Source organism: Heterodontus francisci, chromosome 26 (assembly GCF_036365525.1).
Source record: "Heterodontus francisci isolate sHetFra1 chromosome 26, sHetFra1.hap1, whole genome shotgun sequence".
Taxonomy (NCBI): Eukaryota; Metazoa; Chordata; class Chondrichthyes; order Heterodontiformes; family Heterodontidae; genus Heterodontus; species Heterodontus francisci.
The window spans coordinates 59,866,291-59,887,478 of NC_090396.1; the positions used below are offsets into that span (position 1 = coordinate 59,866,291).

The 21,188-nt window shown below is 41.9% G+C and overlaps 1 protein-coding gene across 4 annotated transcripts in view; it reads left to right on the forward strand.

The window, feature by feature from the left end:
- cyth1b (cytohesin 1b) overlaps positions 1 to 21,188 on the forward strand; it is a 295,924-nt gene that overhangs the window by 224,111 nt on the left and 50,625 nt on the right. For all 4 annotated transcript variants that reach the window (XM_068058351.1, XM_068058349.1, XM_068058350.1 and 1 more), the window contains exons 4-8: positions 6,252 to 6,318; positions 9,935 to 10,053; positions 16,721 to 16,801; positions 19,278 to 19,390; positions 20,821 to 20,969. In XM_068058351.1, coding sequence (XP_067914452.1) covers positions 6,252 to 6,318; positions 9,935 to 10,053; positions 16,721 to 16,801; positions 19,278 to 19,390; positions 20,821 to 20,969 — 529 coding nt within the window. The remainder of the gene's footprint in view (positions 1 to 6,251; positions 6,319 to 9,934; positions 10,054 to 16,720; positions 16,802 to 19,277; positions 19,391 to 20,820; positions 20,970 to 21,188) is intronic.

The following is a 21,188-nucleotide window of genomic DNA, read 5'->3' on the forward strand; positions in this document are numbered from 1 at the left end:
TAAGACCGTGATGGGAAGGCCTGTGGACAGCCTTCCCGCCCCAGCACCAATTGAGGCTCTTAAGAGGCAATTAAGGGCCTCTTCCTGTCACTGCTGGTATTAATGCAGCAGTGGGCAGGCTTGTCGCGATGTGGAGCACAACATGCAAACTCATGCAGGGTTGCTTGTGGTCTCCTGGGGAGAGGGGGGGTGGGGGGGCGTCCCTTGTTCAAAGGCACTGAGTGTCTGATTGAGGGACATGGCATCAGGTGAGGGGGGCCAGCTGAGAGCCCGCTAAGAGCCACCCACGCCCTTGCTGTCAATCCTCTGATGCTCCCCTCCCCCGTGAAACCCCTCTCGCCATCAGTTACCTCTGGCCTCGGTTGCTCCACAATCCTGGGCCTCTGATGGGTGCTGTTTCAGCAGTAGCCACCGCCTCCCTGGTGGTGTTACCGAGCAAAAGATCTGCCGGCCTCTGATTGGCTGGCAGCTCTTGGTGGGTGGGACTTCCTGTCCCTGGTGTCTTGGTTCTGGGAATGACCTGCCTGTGGCCTCTCAAGTGCTTGAGTGCTTGTAATCCGACAGACCTTCTCCAAAGGAGGCAACGCATGCCTCTTACCAGTTCTCCAGCCAGTGGCTGGGAGCCCAGTCGCCTCCGTAAAATTCCCCCCAGTATGTTTCAGTGAGATCATCTGTCATCCTTCTAAGTTGCAGGTGATATAGCCCGAGTATATTCAATCTCTCCTCATAAGAGAATCCCCTCATCCCAGGAATCAGTCTAGTGAACAATTGCACTCCCTCCAAGGCTATTATATCTGTTATATATTGTTATGCTATCTGTAAAGTGCTAGGAACTAATTAGCTGGGAATTAGTTGTTATGTGTAAGTGTTCCAGTGGGGCCACATTCGTGGCTGCACTGGAGAGTCATGTGATCTGTAACAGAAAAAGAAAAAAATACAGCAGGAGAGGGTGCAGAGGAGATTCACCAGGATGTTGCCTGGGCTGGAGCATTTCAGCTATGAAGAGAGACTGAAAAGGCTCGGGTTGTTTTCCTTAGAGCAGAGAAGGCTGAGGGGAGATATGATTGAGGTATACAAAATTATGAGGGGCATTGATAGATTAGATAGGAAGAAACGTTTTCCCTTAGCAGAGGGGTCAATAACCAGGGGGCATAGATTTAAGGTAAGGTGCAGGGGGTTTAGAGTGGATTTGAGGAAATGGGCTTTTCACCCAGAGGGTGATTGGAATCTAGAACGAACTGCCTGAAGAGGTGGTAGAGGCAGGAGCCCTGACAAAATTTAAGAAGTATTTAAATGAGCACTTGAAATGCCATAGCATACAAGGCTACGGGCCAAGTGCTGGAAAGTGGGATTAGAATAGTTAGGTGCTTGATGGCCAGCACAGACACAATGGGCTGAAGGGCCTGTTTCTGTGCTGTATAACTCTGACTCTATAACATTGTACAGAAAGTCTGTTGTATATGAAATTAAACTAAAATGGGTATTTGATGATAGGTTTAGATTTCTTAACTTTTTATTCTGTTGTTTTTAAGCAATAACTTTCAGATAATACGTAAGTGGTGCCATAATGATCTATCGAGCCTTATTTAGAATTTTCTAAATGTGAGATTCAAGACTCGATGCACCCAAATTTTACTTTCATAATCCTGTAACAATGGATTGTCCTGTGTCATGCAGGCCCTCATCTGCCAAGAATGAGGCACACACTATTTCACCACATGAACATTTAAAAACTTAAAAATGTTGCTGGGAAGAAAAGAGGGCCTATCACCAGGAATTGCCAGGGCCCTCGCCGGAAATACTTTTTTTTGCATGCTAGCAGGCAGTATTGGAACAAAGGACCCAGTCCCTGCTCCCCCAATACACAGAAAACCCAGTCAGACCAGTTTAGTCACATGACTAACTGGCTATTTGAACTTGCCACAGAGTGTTTGAAACTCAGAAAGCTGTTTGCTCCTGGACTGAAAAGATCTCTTTCCTGTCTGCTCTCATCTCTTTCTCACGGAACTGAGTATCCATTGAAGACACATGAACCCCAAGCGAGAAAAGTCTCCTACAGTGAACAAGGTTTAAGAAGAATACTGGGCCCCAACGAAAAGCAAGACTACTTACAAAAGGACTACAGTGAGCTCGAAGCACAGTATAAAAAAAAACCCTTCAGAGATTGCCTCTAACTTTTTAACTTTATTTTTCTTCTCTTTTCTGTCTCCATTTGCATGTGCATATCCCGTATGCATTCTAGCGAGGGGCGTGGCATGTATCTGCAGGCGTTAACCGAATTAGAGTTTAAGTTTAAGGTTTGATAAATTTCACTTTTCTTCTGAGAAAACCTGGTTGTGCTCATTTCTTTGCCTTATAATTGGAAAGTGGTGAAGAAGGATTCACCAAGGGGGAGCTCAAAACACAGTGTGTTTAAAATTAAACCCCGTTACAATAAGACAGGTGAAGGCTAAAAGGGACCCCTGGACACCTTTCTCACCTGGTCGTAACACTAGTCTGTCAATCAGCAGTGGTGCTGTGCCCAAAGGCAGGTCCTCTGCTCATTTCTCCATGCTTCACAGTCCCGTGCTTTCCTCTTTAATTGCTCATAAGAGCCTCCCATTTTTTCACTTCCTTGAGAAATGAGCAATGCAACTAGTGGAATTGTATGAGTTGGTTTCCCGTTGTCGTCTTCGTGTGCTTTTAAGGAATACAAGTCCTCTTCCTGAAGGATCCTCCACCTGTGAGCAGACATTGTCCTTCAAGGTTCTAGCTCTTCTGCCATCACCATTGAAAATATTTTGGCTCCACAATTGGCCATGGCTAATAACCCTAAGCATGGAACCCTTAACTGGGCCTGTGGGGATTCACAAAAAGGCAGGGACAACCACCTCCTGAGGTCTCAAATGATCCTGCTACCCTAAGTCTATCTGATTAGAGATACAGCACTGAAACAGGCCCTTCGGCCCACCGAGTCTGTGCCGAACATCAACCACCCATTTAGACTAATCCTACACTAATCCCATATTCCCACCAAACATCCCCACCTGTCCCTATATTTCCCTACCACCTACCTATACTAGTGACAATTTATAATGGCCAATTTACCTATCAACCTGCAAGTCTTTTGGCTTGTGGGAGGAAACCGGAGCACCCGGAGAAAACCCACGCAGACACAGGGAGAACTTGCAAACTCCACACAGGCAGTACCCGGAATCGAACCCGGGTCCCTGGAGCTGTGAGGCTGCGGTGCTAGCCACTGTGCCGCCCCTAGATGAACTCTAAATGCCGAACGTACATAATGTTGACTCAGAATTTGCTGGCAGAACAATAGCTACTATAATGCGCACTGCAGTTATTGGTGGTAAAATACCCAATAATTTGTTGGTGAGATAGAGATATGCCATAAGTTGTGATTCGCCACAAATTGCTGGATGATTTGTACTGCTGTCATTAACCTGGCAGCCTCCAAACAAGTGTAAAGAAATTGCTGCTGTGAGGCAAATCCTGCACCTGCCAAGACTGAGGCACACATTATTTGGCCACATGAACATTCAAACTTAAAATTGCAAGACCCTGACTGGAAGGACATTTGTAGAGTACTAGCAATGTTGGAATAATGGGGACCCAGTCGTTGCTTCCCCAATACACAGAGGAAGTGGTCAGACCAGTTTTAGTCACCTGACTCACTGGCTGTTGCAGAGAATTTGAACTTCCAACAAAGGATTTGAACTCAGACAAAGGCGTGTGCTCATGGAGTAAAGATCTGTCTGGAGCTGAAGCAAGAATTACAGCCTTTCCTTTCTGCCTGCTGCCATCTCCTTCCCACAGAACTGAATCTTGTGAAAAAACGTGAAACTCAAAGAGAGAAATGTTTCCTACATGAACAGGGTTTTAAGACGACTACTGGGCCCCAACAAAAAGCAAGACTACTTACGAAAGGACATGAGTGAGCTCGAAGCACCATAACACGATATTGCCTCAAACTCCTCTCTACGAAATTTTCCTGTTCTCTTTTCTGTTCCTATCTGCATGTGCATATCGCGTGTGCATGTTAGCGTGGGTGCGTCATATATCTGTAGACGTGAACCGTATTAGAGTTTAAGTTTAAGGTTTAATAAAATTTCATCTTTCTTCTTTAAACCTCAAAGCCTGTGTGAATTGGTTTCTTTGTCTTATAATTGGAAAATTGTGAACAATGAATCACAAAAAGGATGCTCAAAACAGAGTGTTTAAAATTAAACCCTGTTACAATAAGACCAGGTGAAGACAGCAATGGACCCCTGGACACCTTTCTCACCTGGTCGTAACACTGCATTTGCACTGTAAAATTTAATTAATATTGTCATGGAACTGTTTTTTTTTCTGCTGTTTAAAAACAGTGTACCTTTAAAAACTAAGGGGCGCAGTGTGCCAGCAGCTGCACGTGTTTCCTAGGCAACAGCAGGAGAGGGAGCTATGTGCTGTATTGTAATTTTTGACTGTGTATAAAAACTGGCTATAACCGGTTTGAATTGGAGTCCAGCGAAGCGTGCTCTACATTAAAGGAAGGATCCGTCCCTCTTAGCAAAAAAACCTACATCTGTCTTCAGGCTCTCTACTGCCTAAGGAGAGAGAAACCCCAGAAAAGAACATTTGTATTGTTGGAGGTAGCATTTTCCTTTTTTACTTCAAACTCTCAGAAGTCTTTACCTCAGATGTGACTCTCAGTTGTCTGTGTTTGCTGGAATTCTCAGTAATGTTTCTACTGAAAGACTACCAATTTTAAAATCCAAATAGACCTGTTGCTATACTCCTTGTTGAAAGAACTATATGACACCTGCTGCAACCGAAGTGCTTTGAATGGTTGTTGAATTCACCAGGAGACTTCGAGTGGCATCTGATTATTCTACTCAGGGACACCTCACCAACCGGGAACGTAAATCACCTGGACTTACAACCCAGCGACTTAAATATTCCGAAGAAACATCAATTTTAATACTGGTTAACTGTTGGTTTTTGAATGTATGTGTGTACATTAGGGTTAAGAGAAATAAGAAGTTATCAAGTCTTTTAGACATAAGTTTATTTCAATAGTGTTTAAGATTTAGTTTATTAATAAATACTTAATTTGTTTCTGTTTAAAGATACCTGGTTTGGTCTGTTTTATTCTGGGGGGTTAATAAAAGTGTTTAATTCGGCTAAGTTCTGGTAGGTCAGAAAACTTTAATAATATGCTATGACCTGTGGAGTATTGGGACTGAATTGACAGTGCATTACTCCCGCCTCGGTTGTAACAATATCACCACAGAAAGTTAGGGCTGTTATTAAATGGAGTCAGGATCCTGTTCATGGGTTCATTTATGTTTCAAATGTCCTTCCATTTTGAAACCAGTTAGCAATTAAATAATTGTCTCGTTCCACATAAAGCACGCAAACAGGATGCAAGTTAAACTTATTTGTTTAACTGATCAAATTGTTTTGTGTGGATTCCGGCTGGGAGTAAAGTCAGTGTTAAATTAATTTCGGTTTATCAGGATTTAGATTTCTCCCAACCCCAAAAAGGTATGTAGGTCCACTAATTGGTAAGTATTCAACAATTGCCATGCTGACCCCACTAATAACACATACTTTTAATTTGCTATAAAATATCTAGCTTTCCCTCATAAGCAGCAACTATCTTGATTCCTGAATTTCATAAATTAAAAAAACCCTGGACATGAGGCTGTCTTATACATATGCTTATGTTCATGTTTCATAGGCAAATAAAATTAGAGCTACATATTTCCTGCATGCAATTTGGTGATAAACTTTGTTTAAATAATGTGAAGCTGCCGCTTCAGAGCTTTGCTAACTATTCAAGTCTTTAAATTTAATTAATTAATGAGATTGACTATTGGTGCCATTATTTACCAGATGCCCCATTGGCATGCTGTCATCAACTTCCACATCCAGCAATTTATGGCACAAAATTAATTGGAGCTGGCAGGTGAGGAAAAATTCCACTCATGGTACTCAATACAAGATGCCACTCTCCAGCAAATTCTGGGCTGATGTCTTTTAATGCAATTCTTAAATCGACCTGAAATATGTTAGCTTTCAGTGCCACAAAAAAAAAATGTCTCAGGTAAGTAATTGAAAGGTGGACTATTAAAGTTTTCACTGCAGTGTGTTGTAATTCTTTATGTCCATTCATTTGATTTGCTAACTATGTCATGGTTAGTATCCATATGAACAGTATGTTTTTGAGGCTGTCCTTTTCAATTAACATGTAATTTTAATTTATTTTCCAGAAAAAATATGCAACGGAATAAACAAGTGGCTATGGGCCGAAAAAAATTCAATATGGATCCAAAGAAGGTGTGAAATCATGTACTTCCATTGTAACAATTTTTTGAATCTCTGTTTATTGCTTTGCCAAACATTCATAACACTTTAGAACTCCAGTAGTCTTCACAACAGTTGTGAGTTTGCAAAGAGCATGGGAGTAGACCACTTGCCTTCTAATTGCACTCCCTTCTGTGGGACATCACTTGGCCTCAATTCAAGTATGAACATAATAAAGTACTAAATGAGACAATGCCATTCAGCCTATCAAGGCTACTGCTTTCAAGAGCCCGTGTGTAATTTGACCTGCCATGCTCTTATTTATTCTCTTGAAGATGAGTAATAGAAGTTAAACAAAGAAATTAAAAGCTTTTTTTTTGCATGAGATTTTAAAGTCACAATTTCTCCAGCGCATTCATAGAAACGTTCGTAAACTAATAGCAGAAAACCAAATCGCAAATCCTTTTTAAACGAATGCATGACAGGTGCCAAGAGAATTAGATTGACAGAGAGGGGAGATGTTTGTATACTTTGTGCTTTTTTTGCTAAATTGGGGAAAGGTTAAGCAACAATGCACTATTTATTCTGCTTCTAAAATTTATTAGCTGCCCTCCATGATAGCTTTGCATTAATAAACAGATGTGCTTCTTGACTGTTGTTGGAATGTAAATACACCAAATTTTTGCCAGTCCAGCAAACACAGAAATAACGGCAGGATCAATAACAACAACAACAACTTGCATTTATATGTTGAGTACATAAATGCAAGAGGCTTTGGTGAAAATGTCGGTATTAAAATAAAGATCTATTGGAATTAGTATGCATTTAGAAGTGCTTGGTTGCACACTGATGGGGCAGAATTTTACCGGCCACGAGTCGAGGCGTGGGGGCCAGTACAATTCTGCGGGGAGAGGCCCGCCTTGACCCACGACGTTGAGAAGGGCCCACTGCATATTACCAGCAGCTGTGGGACCTCGGTGAGGCGCCCCCCACCCGGCCGCAACTGGCGGCGGGCCCTTCATCTCCATATGGAGGTTGACATTAAATATATTCAAATTAACTTAACTGCCGTCCCATGCCGCTTTTATGGCCTCTGTTCAGCCTTCGCGTGCCTTCGGAATTCAGCACGGAGTTCCGAGGTAAGAACCTGATGGGGAGGGGGGAGTAAAAAAATTTCAGGGCAGGAGTGGTGGAGGAGCAGGTAATCAATTTTTATTGGATGTGGGGGTGGTGGGAAGGGGTTGAAGGACAAATAAATTGAAGGTCTGGGGAGAAAGTTCAGGTATTTGAAATATCAATTGATGGTCATTTTGGGCAACGAAATGACCATTGTGGGGTGTTGGGGAAGGGCCTCCATCACTTAACTTTATATTTAATAAAAATCACTAATGATTTCCCTTTAAAAATTAAAATTAATTGTAAGGGCTTAAAGCCCTTGTAAAATGGCGCCCGCACCTGCGGGGTGGCACCAGATGCTGTTGCCGAGGATGTGGCGGTGCCTCCTGTACATCATCGGGTGGGCTGCTCCGCCCCCTCTATTTAAATGAGCCCCCGGACATAGTATTGCAGGAGTTTGGTGGCAGTTGCTGAATGTGGGCACACTGCTGTGTTTAAAGAGCGCCGCTGCGGAGTGCGGCTCCCGAATAAAATTCAGGCCATGGTCTTCAAGGTACAGCTAGGCAATCCCATCTCTCCAACCAGATTTTTATTCTTGAATTAAATATGTCACAATGTTTCAGGCTACAGCAGATACAACATCTTCTGCAGTACTATATGATCTTAGTATGTTGGAAGGCACGTATGTTGGAAGGCACGATTCATTCATTGAGGTTTTGAGAGATTTGTACCTGTTTCAGATAATTTCCTTTCAAAGCATAGAACCTGAAAAAGAACTACAGCACCAAATTCAGTATAGGATATCTAATGTAATCTCACTCTGATGACATCTGTCAAACATTAATTTAAAGGTCACAATTTATTATGGTTTGAATTTCTGTAATTCTTTTACATTTGTATGAATACCTCCAGAAAAATAGTACTGTGATCTTAACATCTTGCAAAAAGAAATGCTGATGACAAAATCTAATCCTATTACTGTAATTTTTTATTCATATAATTGTACCAACTTGATTAAGCTATCTGTTCATGCAGCGTGATTATGAACGTTGTGATACTTCAGATTTAATTGCACTGTTGTCATAACTTACATATTTAGTTACTGAACTTCAAATTTTACATGTCTCGACTTTTAAAAAAAAAAGCAAGTTATTTGTCCTGGAGAGGTTAGGAGAGACAACAGATTTTGTTTGACTTTGCAAGAACAAACTTTTTTTTTAACCTTGTTTCTTTCACTTTTCTTGATTGTAGAATTATATTTCAAGAGGTTTAATGCACATATGCACTTTTATTATTTTTATCTATTTCACAATTTCATTCGTACTGTTTTGTTTGTAAGTTTGATTTTAAAAAGTAATTTAGAATATACAACAAATTTCAGAAATTTCCCCAACTCAGTTAACTCTTGATCAATTTCTTAAAGCACAGCATAAATAGTTGGAATGGGAACAGGCCAGTTGTCTAGCTTTCTGGTCAGAGAATGATTTAAAAAAAAAAAGTGGGGAGAAAATAAAAGCACAGCATTTTATTAAAGTCATATTAAAAAAAAAAATCCTTGCCTTATTTTGCCCAACTGCATTAATGTGTACAAGCTTCTGTGTTCAGCAAAGGCATCTCAAATGTGTTGACTGCTTGGTCTTTTCTTTTGGAATCCGATACTTATTTATCATGGGAATACCATGATTAAAGCACATTTTGGGATTTATTGGAGTTAGCCAAAACGGCACAGAAGGCTGGGCTCCTATAGTGGGAAAAAAATGTTTCATTACAGTAATTGCCTTGATACTCAGCATCTATTTCTTGGATGTATCCAAATAATTGACAGCTTTGAGCTTTGAATTGTTCTCGTTATGCAAAATTGTTATTTTTATTTCTAATATGATTCAAAAATGATCCTGTAATTGTTTCAATATTCCAAGAAAAACTGCACATTCTTATGTATTGCATATTTGCAAGGAAAAAAGGTCACAATTCCCTGTAACATCAATGTTTCTCACAGCTTCCTTGTAAATTAGCTGCAGATTATTTCTCAGTAACCTTGGTGCAATGATATCACAAACAATTATTAATACACTTAAGCGTACATCATTTCCTGTAGAAACCCCAAAATGACTTAAAACTGAACAGTTTAAAAACCCTTCATTTCCTATCTACACTCTTGATCATGAGAAAATGGTATTTTAACCAGTATGAGAACCAGGCCAACACACTAAAACACATACTGCTGACATGAGATGATCACAAATTTCTTGCTTCATATAGTTTTTACACATAGGATCAAAGTCACAAACAGTAAAATGAAAAAGAACGTTATAATCCATATTAAAGCCACAAAAATGTCCAAAGCAATTAGATGGTTAAAGGTTCTAAAGTCAAACTTGAAATCTGACAAGCCTCTTAAGCTTCCTTTTTATCTAAGTCCCTTGATTATAATGCATTGTACAATCACTTCTAAAAATGGGTCTTAACCAATTTCTACCCCACAGTTTCTGTGCTTGTTTTTCGTATATTTCATATATTTTCTTTGTTACAGGGGATTCAGTTCCTAATTGAGAATGAACTTTTAAAGAACACAAGAGAGGATATTGCACAGTTTCTGTACAAAGGAGAGGGACTAAACAAGACTGCAATTGGGGATTACCTAGGAGAGAGGTAATATTTGTTCGAGTTCTTTTTTTGTATTAATCTTCGGATTAAGTTTATATTATAGCAACAAGCTATTTTTTCCGATTTCCCCTTCAAACTAAATCTAGAGGGGCTGAATTTTCTGTCGCCGCCGCCAGACCACGCATCACCATGCTGCCGTGATCTACCTTGCAGCAGCCCAAGATAATATGCCCAACCCCCCCCCCCAATCACGTGACACCAACAACGGTGTCAGCTGCCTGTGCGCAGGGGCTGGTGCCTTTTATAAAGGGCAGCCAGCCCTGCCATAGAAACCAGAGAAAAATTTCGGCACTGAAGGAGGCCGTTCAGCCCATCGTCTCCGTGCCGGCCGAAAAAACTAGCTGCCAAATCTAATCCCACCTTCCAGCACCTGGTCCATAGCCTTGCAGGTTACAGCACTTCAGGTACATGTCCAGGTACCTTTTTAAAGACTTGAGGGTTTCTGCCTCCACCACCATTCCTGGCAGTGAATTCCAGACACCCACCACCCTCTGGGTGAAAAAGTTTTTCCTCATGTCCCCTCTAATCCTTCTTTTTATTACCTGAAATCTGTGCCCCCTGGTAATTGCCCTCTCCGCTTGGGGAAACGGGTCCTTCCTGTCCACTCTATCTAAGCCCCTCATAATTTTGTACACCTCTGTTAAGTCACCCCTCAGCCTCCTCTGTTGTAAGGAAAACAACCCTAGCCTACCCAATCTTTCCTCATAGCTACAACTTTCAAGCCTTGGCATCATTCTTGTAAATCTCCTCTGTACTCTCTCCTGAGCAAGTATGTCCTTTTTTAAAAATGTGGTGACCAGAACTGTGCACAGTACTCCAACTGTGGCCTAACCAGCATTTTATACAGTTCCAGCTTTACATCCCTGCTTTTGAATTCTATACCTTGGCCAATAAAGGAAGGCATTCCAATATGCCTTCTTCACCACTCTAGCTACCTGCCCTGCCACCTTCAGGGACCTGTGGACATGCACTCAAGGTCTCCACTTCTTCTACCCATCTCAATATCCTCCCGTTTATTGTGTATTCCTTTGCTTTATTTGCCCTCAAATGCATTACCTCACACTTAGCTGGATTGAATTTCATTTGCCACTTTTCCACCCACTCAACCAAACCATTGATATCTTTCTGGGGTCTACGGCTATCCTCTTTACTCTCAACTACATGGCCAATTTATGTGTCATCAGCAAATTTTCCAATCATGCCTCCCACATTTAAGTTCAAATCATTAATATATACCACAAACAGGAATGGACCCAACAATGAGCCCTTTGGAACGCCACTGGAAACAGCTTTCCATTTGCAAAAACATCTGTTGACTAATACCCTTTGTTTCCTGGCCCAGAGCCAATTCTGGATCCAACCTGCCACATTTCCCTGTATCCCATGGGCTTTCATTTTACTGACCAGTCTGCCGTGTGGGCCTTGTCAAATGCCTTACTAAAGTCCATGTAGACCATATCCACTGCACTACCCTCATCAATCCTCCTTGTTACTGCCTCAAAAAACTCAATTAAGTTAGTAAGGCATGACCTTCCCTTAACAAATCCATGCTGACTATCCCTGATTAAATCGTGCCTTTCTAAGTGACAGTTTATTCCTGTCCCTCAGAATAGATTCTAACAATTTACCCACCACTGAGGTCAGACTGACCGGCCTATAATTATTTGGCCTATCCCTCGCACCCTTTTTAAACAATGGTACAAGGTTTGCAGAATTCAAATTGTCTGGTACCTCTCCTGTATCTAGTGAGGATTTGAAGATGATCCTCAGAGCATCCGTTATTTCCTCCCTGGCTTCCTTTAACAACTTGGGATGCAATCCATCTGGCCCTGGCAATTTATCCACTTTCAAGGATGTCAGACCCTCTAGTACTTCCGCTCTCATTATGCTCATCCTATCTAATATTTCACACTCCTCTTTAACTACAATGTCTACATCAACCCTCTCCTTTGTGAAGACAGAGAAAAAAAACTCATTAAGAACCCTGCCCACATCTTCTGTACCCACGTATAAGTTCCCTTGTACATCTCTGATAGGCCCTACCCTTTCCTTAGTTATCCTTTTGCTCTTAATGTATTGATAAAACATTTTGGGTTTTCCTTGATTTTACCTGTCAATGCTTTTTCATGCCCTCTCTTTGCTTTTCTAATTTCCTTTTTCACTTCACCCCTGCACTTTCTATACTCCTCTAGGCTTCCTAAAGTGTCAAGATATTTGTGATCATCATAAGTTTTATTTTTCTGCTTTAACTTACCCTGTAAGTTTCTAGATAATCAGGGGGCTGTAGATTTGGCAGTACCACCCTTTACCTTTGTGGGGACATGCCTACACTGTGCCTGTAGTATCTCGCTTTTGAATGCCTCCCACTGGTTTGCCACTGATTTTCCTTCAAGTAGCTGTATCCAGTCCACTTTCGCCAGGTCACCTCTCAATTTCTTAAAATTTGCCTTCCCCCAATTTAGAACTTTTCCTCCTCTTTTATCTTTGTCCTTTTCCATGATTATGCTAAAACCTGCTGTATTATGGTCACTGTCTCCAAAATGGTCACCCACTATTACTTCCTCCACTTGCCCAGCTTCATTATTGAAGACTAAATCTCGAATTGTGCCCCCTCTTGTTGGGCTTGTTACATGCTGGCTAAAAAAGTTTTCTTCAACACAGTTCAAGAATTTTGTCCCCTCTGTGTCCTTCACACTGTTTGTATCCCAGTTGATATTAGGGTAGTCGAAATCCCCAACTATTATTGCCCTATAGTTTTTGCACTGATAAATTTGCTTACATATTTGTTCTTCTACCACCCTCTCACTATTTGGGGGTCTATAGTACACTCCTAGTAGTGTGGCTGCCCCATTTTTCTTTCTGAGCTCCACCCATATGGCCTCATTTGATGATTCATTTCGCATATCATCCCTCCTCAAAGCTGTTATTGACTCCTTAACTAATAATGCTACACCCTCCTTTTTTTCTCTCCCTCTATATCCTGCCTGAAAACTCTATATTCAGGGATGTTGAGTTGCCATTCTTGCCCCTCCTTAAGCCAAGTTTCCGCTGCAGCAACGATATCATGTTGCTGTGTGTCTATCTGTGCCCTCAGCTCATCGGCTTTATTTATTATACTCCTTGCATTTAAATAAATAACCTTTAACACTGCCAAATTCCTGTGCTGCACACATTTTAACCTTTGCTTCTTCTGTCTTTCTGCCAGATCATTTAAATTTTTAAAGGCCTGCCCCCCCTACCCCAATGCACCGCAATATACGCTATCGCCCCTTCACCCCCCGCAATAACAGTTAAATGTTGTCCTCCCCTCCTCCAAAACACTTACCTTCAAGATTTGACCTTCGCACCCCCCCCCCCCCCACCCCACCAAACTGATCAAAGTGCAGAGGTCACCTCTTTTCCCCTTCGCCTACACTAGTAATTTACATTTGATCCCGTACCCCTCCCCCACTACATTGAAAATTATAAGTACCCCCCTTCCCCACCTTGGTGGAGCCAGCTTTCCTTGGATGGGAAAGTGTAGGTGCGCGAGTACCAGCCGCTGCGCGGAAGATCCCGTGCAGCACGTAAGATTGCTGCGAATTTTCTTAAATTTATTCATTTACTTAATTTAAATATGTAAAGCCGGGTCCTGTCACCTAGTGGCAACGGGGTGGGTGGGGGGGTGGGTGGTGTCACGGAGCCTCGCAGCTGCCAGGCAGCTCAGGCCAGGCACTCTTGGCGTCGGACGTCGTGGCAGGCTGCTGCCTATACAGTCTTCCATCCCCCCCTGCCGTGGATCCTGACGTTGGGACCTCAACAAAATCCTGGCCGAGATGTGTAACTAAGCATTCTGCTCAACCCTGAGCTGAGTTTCTTACTCCAAATCCAATTCATTGCAATGACCTTTTTTTTGCCTCTGAAGATTCTCCACCTGTGTGCCACCTCCATGTCTTATTGTTCTCCATATCTTACTTACCTTGAAAACTAATTTCTTAAATGTTCTCCTTGTGTATCTGCATGTCTGCACAAACTCCAACTTACTTGGAACTCTGTGGCCCATGCACAAAATCCTGGGCACCATCAAGTCCATTATCGCCAAGCTCTGCTTCTTTACGCGTGCACCAGCTTAATTTTTCATTTTCAACTTTATCATCAGTGGTTTCTCTCTCAACCAGCCATCTGGAACTCTCTCCCAAAATCTCCTTATTATGACACCCACCTCCCTGCCATCACAATCTTCTGCTAATCTTCAACCATTATTTCAGCATCTCTCACTACATTCTTTTTTCCTGCTTGTTGCCCACCTTTACTCTCTTTATTTAAGCACTCAACTATTTTCTTTATGCAAGGAATGCTATAGAAGTTATTGCCGTACATGAATGATCATATCCTAACACAACGTTTGGAGCACTGATTTTGAAGAACCCTGCCCACCTGAAAATGGCATCAGGCCACTTACCAACCCATTAACGGTGGTGTTCCTGTGGTCGCCATCTTGGATAGGAGTCTAAGATAGATAGCTGGAGTGTTTCTCTAATGAAGTTGGGAGGTCCCTTGTGATATGCAGATTAGATTGCTGTGAGTTACAAATGGGTGAAGCATATGTGGCGCACAGTCCACCTATTTGTACCAGGCTTTGGGTGGCCTAACCAGCAGCCCTTAAAAGGGGCTTCTAGAATCTATGTAGAAAATAGCCAAGGGAATGTTTCTTGAGAGATTAGGAGGAGCAAGAGTGCTATGCCCGGGCCCACAAAAATCTCTGAGTTCTTCCCACCTGTATGAGGCTCCCCCAGGATTGCCATCCTCCACCTCAGGCTCCAACTCTCAGTGTGGAAACTGGCTGATTTCCTTTTCTCCGAGAAGCAACAAGCTGCCTACATCTCTCCAAATGTTTACAAATAAGATCAGGGGCGGAATTTAACATTGGGTGGGAGAGCCCGCCCACCGGCCAAAAAGTCGGTGGTGAGCTTGCCTCCGCCGGGCTTGGGGAGCTATGTAGGAATTCTTTGCTCCCCAGGCCGTTGATTGTCCTTGGGCAGGACTTCCACCTCCTGAGGCAGGAAGTCCCGCTTCATGGAGCTGCCGGCAAAACAGCGGGTAAGCAACTGAGTCCCAGCACCCAGTTTCAACAGCAAGAGGAAGGACGGCCTCTGAAAGAAGGTGAGTATTTGGTGCCTCGCTGGGGACAATTGGCCAGGAGTGTTGTGCATTTGGGGCTTTGGGGGCGACCCTCCATGGGGCACAGGGTGCCTGATCAGGAGGACCCCCCCCCCAGCCTGCAAGAGCATGTTCTTGGGGCCTTTGCCACCCACCCGCTGTGGGTAAAATACCTGTGCAGCGGGAGGTAGCTCTTAAGTGGCAGTTAATTGGCCACTTAAGGGGGTTTGATTGGCCTGGGTAGGGGGGCCATTTTTCACCGTTGCCGCCCTGTGTAAAATTGCAGCGGAGGCAGGAAGGCTTCGGGAACGGCATCCCCCCCCCCCCCCCCCCCGCCTCCCACTCAATTTTTCCCAACCCTTCCACCAGCCCGCTCGTTAGGGGGTCGTAAAATTCCGGCCCAGGTCTCAAAATGGCTGTGGCCTCAAGGTCATACTTTGACGGGCAGCGGACTGCTTTGATAGCCCCAACCCACCCCACCCCAGTTGTGATCCTCAAGTTAAAATTGCGCATAGAAAGTGTCCAATTAGAATACTGGGGGCAAGCATAAATTTATCTGTTTCAGAAGTGTTCAGCAGGGAAGCTATAGAGTTTGAAGATCAATGGAACAGAAACTTGCGAAAGCACTTGATTCACACACCTGTTTGTCATTGAAAGCAAGGATAGTCCAGGAATAGACCAATCTATCACATTATTAATCTTTAACTTTTCATCAGGATTACTACATGGGTTTCTACTGCTGTTTTGCAGATCATATTTCTGCAATTCTATCTGTTTACAATTAGGCTCATCAGTACATTGTGACAGAATCCTGCAATTCCACCATCTGTCATTGAAAATTGTTGAATCAGTGTACTTGACTATTACTGAACAATAAACATCGGGATAGATATGGGATGCACAAGATTTAGTGTGCAAAGCCAGTAGCTTTAATCTTTAGCATGAGACTGAGGTCTCATTAAAGATAGGAATGAAATGCCAAATTAGATCAATTACCAGTGGTTACATTTCACAGTTCTCCGGTCTGCAATAACTTGGCAAATTCAGCTGAAACCTAATTTGAATTGAACTGGCTACATTAGCTTAGATGAGATACTAGTTTCCCTGGCAAAGGGTTTAATTTGTTAAAAATGATACCCATGGAGAAGTACTGTAATAATGCTGTAATCTTGTCCAAATGTTGTAGTGTAGATCATTAGAAGTCAGCAATTTATTTTGCATTAATCATAACATGAAATATACAGTGATTTTATATAGTAGTAATTTTTTGAACTTTTAGCACAGACCTGTGACCTCTTGATAAATTGGAAATTAGCAGGGCTTGTGGGGAAAGAACAGGGAGTAGGACTAATTGGATAGCTCTTTCAACGAGTTAGCACAGGCATGATGGGAAAAATGGCATCCTTTTGTGCTATATAATTCTATTATCCTAAGTGACTGATGAATTATCAAATAAATGCAATTATTACCAGATCTTCTTGCTAACAAAATATTGCATTCTCTCCTTGTGCAGGGATGACTTCAACATCAGAGTTCTCCATGCATTTGTGGAGCTTCATGAATTCACAGACTTAAATCTGGTGCAGGCATTGCGGTAAGAATGATTAGTAATGATATATGCAGGGGAATAGATAATAGCTTTTTAGCAGCCCACCATTGGAGTGTTCTGCTCCACCTGGCCCCACAAAAATAATTGAAACCTGACCTTTCCAGAACACACACACAGTAAGAAAGGGATTATGGGTATTAATGGTAGGTTAATTATGCTGTTAAAGATACACAGGTGAAAGACATTGTTTAGTTAAGGACTTAGAGCAGATATAAAGAGCGCCTGCTGATACATGGTGGGGAAAGCAGGAGGCAGAGATATGTAATGTGGCATTCTGTGAATGAACTGACTATCAAGAAAAGGAAAGCAAAATACTGCGGATGCTGGAAATCTGAAACAAAAACAAGAAATGCTGGAATCACTCAGCAGGTCTGGCAGCATCTGTGGAAAGAGAAGCAGAGTTAACGTTTCAGGAACTTCCGATGAAGGGTCACTGACCCGAAACGTTAACTCTGCTTCTCTTTCCACAGATGCTGCCAGACCTGCTGAGTGATTCCAGCATTTCTTGTTTTTGTATCAAGAAAAGGATCTATGTCTAGCTTCATTCTTCACCATTTGGCTTCAGTCTGTTAAACAATGAGCAGATTTGCATAACATATATATAGACCTGTTGCCAATGGATTGAGATCAATTATAGATTCTTCTGAAATTTATTTGGAACATAAAATGCATTCACAGGTATCATATTACATCAAATTAATACATTTTCGAATATGTAAACATGCTATTTATGGATTTCCAAACTCATGAAACTTCCATTTGACTTTGGTTTGGAGTATATCATTCACATCCTCCATTTGTGTGCAGAACGCTTTCTGGAGGCTTCACTAGTTAAGGGCGTAGACCAACCATTGAGTAAAAGCCATACAGACCAGGATGGTCCTAGTTTCAATCCCTGGAATGTGCTGATTTAGGTGGTCTCAGCAGATTATGCTACCTTTGGGTTATGATGGAGAACATTGGTCAAGATTCCACTTCCGATTACTATCCAGCAATGCTTGTTTAAAGCACATTTGTGTCAACATCAGATGAATTAAGTTTCATCGTGATGTCTCCCATCTCCCTGAAAGAATAGCAAACTGGAAATAGGCTAGTATGTGAGAAAGGGCAACTTGGGCGAGGTACCAGAGGGTGATTGAAGTGCTGTAACCTACAAGGCTACTAACCAAGAGCTGGAAAATGGGATTAGGCTGGATGGCTGCTTGTCGGCCGGCAGGGACGCAATATGACCATATGCATTAGGAGCATAAGGAGGCCATTCAGCCCGTCGAGCCTGCTGTGCCATTTAATAAGATCATGGCTAATCTGTGTCTGTTTCAAATTCCACACTCCCAACTATCCACGATAATCTTTCATTCCCTTGCCTAACAAGAATCTATCTACCTCCGCCTTAAAAATATTCAATGACCCCGCCTCCACCACCTCCTGAGGCAGAGAATTCCAAAGTTGCACAACCCTCAGAGAAAAAATTTCTCCTCATCTCTCTCCTAAAAGGGCGACCCCTAATTTTCAAACAGTGCCCCCTAGTTCTGGACTCACCCACAAGAGAAAACATCCTTTCCACATCCACCTTGTCAAGACCGTTCAGGATCTTGTATACTTCAATCAAGTCTCCCCTCACTCTTCTAAACTCCAGTGAAAACAAGCCCAGAATGTCCAACCTTTCCTCAAAAGACAACCCGCTCATTTCAGGTATCAATCTCATAAACCTTCTCTGAACCACCTCCAACGCATTCACACCGTTCCTTAAATAAGGAGACCAAAACTGCACGCAGTAATCGAGATGTGGTCTCACCAATGCCCTGTATAACTGAAGCATAACATCCTTACTTTTATTTTCAATTTCTCTTGTAATAAAGGATAGCATGTAAATTTCTTTGATTCCATGATTGATTCTATGATTGGCACCTCTGGAATTGGACCACAGCAAGGAGTAATCAGTGATGTGTCAGGGATTGGAGAAAGTTGTTGAAGTAGCTATTTTTATAACATAACTGGGTGCATTACTGTGAATCCATTGAGTTCTCTATTTCATTACATAGAGTGCTCTTCTTAACTGAGCAAATATAAATCAGAAGATCATTAGAATAATATGAATCATAGATTATATTGCATGTATAAAATCAGAGTTCCAAATGAGCTAAATATAAGGGATCATTTATTATGTCTAAAATATTTTGAATGATTAGGTTTTCTATTAGCTTCAGATGACACTACACAGATATAACTACATGAATTATGTATTTGGTTCTTGTACTCTAAAATATTCAGTACAATATCCATGAAGAAATGTTGGTGTTAATATGGAGAAAGATTTTTTCTTAAATTAGAAAGGATTTATGCTGGCACATGTGATTATTTTCAACTGAATCACCCAACTGAGTGAATGTAAATTAAAATCTAGAATCTAATCACGAGCAATTCAATAAAAAATACTTGTTTGAAAATACAAAAACATTAGGCAGTTCTTGTGGAGCTTCCGGTTACCTGGAGAGGCACAGAAAATTGACCGAATGATGGAAGCTTTTGCACAGCGATACTGTCAGTGCAACCCTGGAGTCTTTCAGTCCACTGGTAAGTTCCAGTATAACTGATTGTATTGCTCCCAGTTAGTTGAATAATAACTTGCAATTTATTTACAATGTAATTAAACTATTACAATTTAAACTAAAATAATGAGGTACAATTTCGTAATTTCATTGGAACACTAGATAAAATGTTTGAATGTTGTGAAATATTTAAATATATGGAACTCATAATTGGAGTTGTATATATTTTGGATAGTAAGGGAAAGGGAGATGGACAAAAATAATTTTGCAAATATTCATGTCAATAGCTTCTCAGGAAAACACTGGCAAAGTGGCATAAGGGGACGTTTCTTTTCTAAACAATACCTTTTTTTGGTTTGTTTTTACTTTGTCCATTTGGTAGACAAAATTGTACATTTTAGCAATCACTATGCATTGAGAGCATGAAATACAATATTAACAAACAATTCCAATTTTTATTAACTGGGTACAATTCCATCCCCAAAAAAGTAAGCTTTTTATAAATTTTTGCACTGATATATTTTCAGTTTGCAATAACTGTGTATCTCTTTTCATGTTCCAACACATTTCAAAATGTATCCTACAGTATTCTTCAAAAATACTCATGTACAGAGGCATTGGGATTAAGTTTACTAGCCCTCTGACGTCAGGGGGGCCCAGGTAATTCTTCCGGCAGAGACCCACCATAACCCCTGACGGACTGAAGCTCTGCTGCATTTTACCGGCGGTGGCGGCGAGGCCTCGGTATGGCCCCAGTGGGGCTTCATTTCAGTATTAATTTAGCTTGTCCTGGCAGCTGTCCCATGCCGATATTCTGGCCACTAGCCGGAACTCCTGCTCCTTCAGAACTCTGTTTGGAGTTCTGAGGCGTGACACTGGTGGGGAATGGGGAGGAGCAAAATTATCAGGGCGGGGGGTGGGGGGGGTGGGGGTTACAGGGAAAACACTTTGTATTGGCTGATGGGATGGTGGGAAGGGATTGAAGGGCAAAGGTAACAAAGTTCAGGGGGCAAAGTTGGTGATGGGAAGAAAAGTTTTTATGTTTGTAAAATGCATTAAATGGTCATTGGGGGTGGGAAAGGGGCTTTGATTGGTTAATAAAATTTTAACGTTTAATTTGCCCTCCATGTCCCTTCAAAAAATTAAAATTGCTGATAAAGGCTTGCAGCCCTTTAAAAATGGCAATATTGCCGGACGCCATTGCTGGTGACGGAGCGGCCGCCCCCTCTATGTCATCGGAGGTGTCCGCTTTGCCCCCTTCATTTAAATGAGCCCCTGCACGAAATATCGCGGGGGCTCAGCGACGGCGAATCCGTGCGAGGGGACCGCTGAGATCACAGCACGCTGCTGTGATTTGCGGCGGCTCATAAAATTCAGCCCATTACGTGGGCGCTTCTTTACTAATTGTTTTAAACTTTGTACTGTTCAAAACTAAAGTGCAGTTTTCTTTTGTAGATACATGCTACGTGTTATCTTTTGCTATTATTATGTTGAATACCAGTCTGCACAATCCAAACGTTAAGGATAAACCCAGCGTGGAGAGGTTCATTCTTATGAATAGAGGAATAAATGACGGTGGTGACTTACCTGAAGAACTCCTGCGAGTTAGTGTTGTAGTTGATGATTACTAACTCCTGCACTTGGAGGTGGGGTGGGTGGGTGGGTGGTGGGGTAGTATACTGTAATATATGTGTATTTTCAAAGGGGCAATTTGCAACTACTGTGAATTCATTGCTGTTCCTTGCAGACCTTTATACTGCTGGCAAGTTCAGAAAAACTTGGCTTTGTTTGTGTTCAGCTTATGCACTGAGGTAGTGAACTGA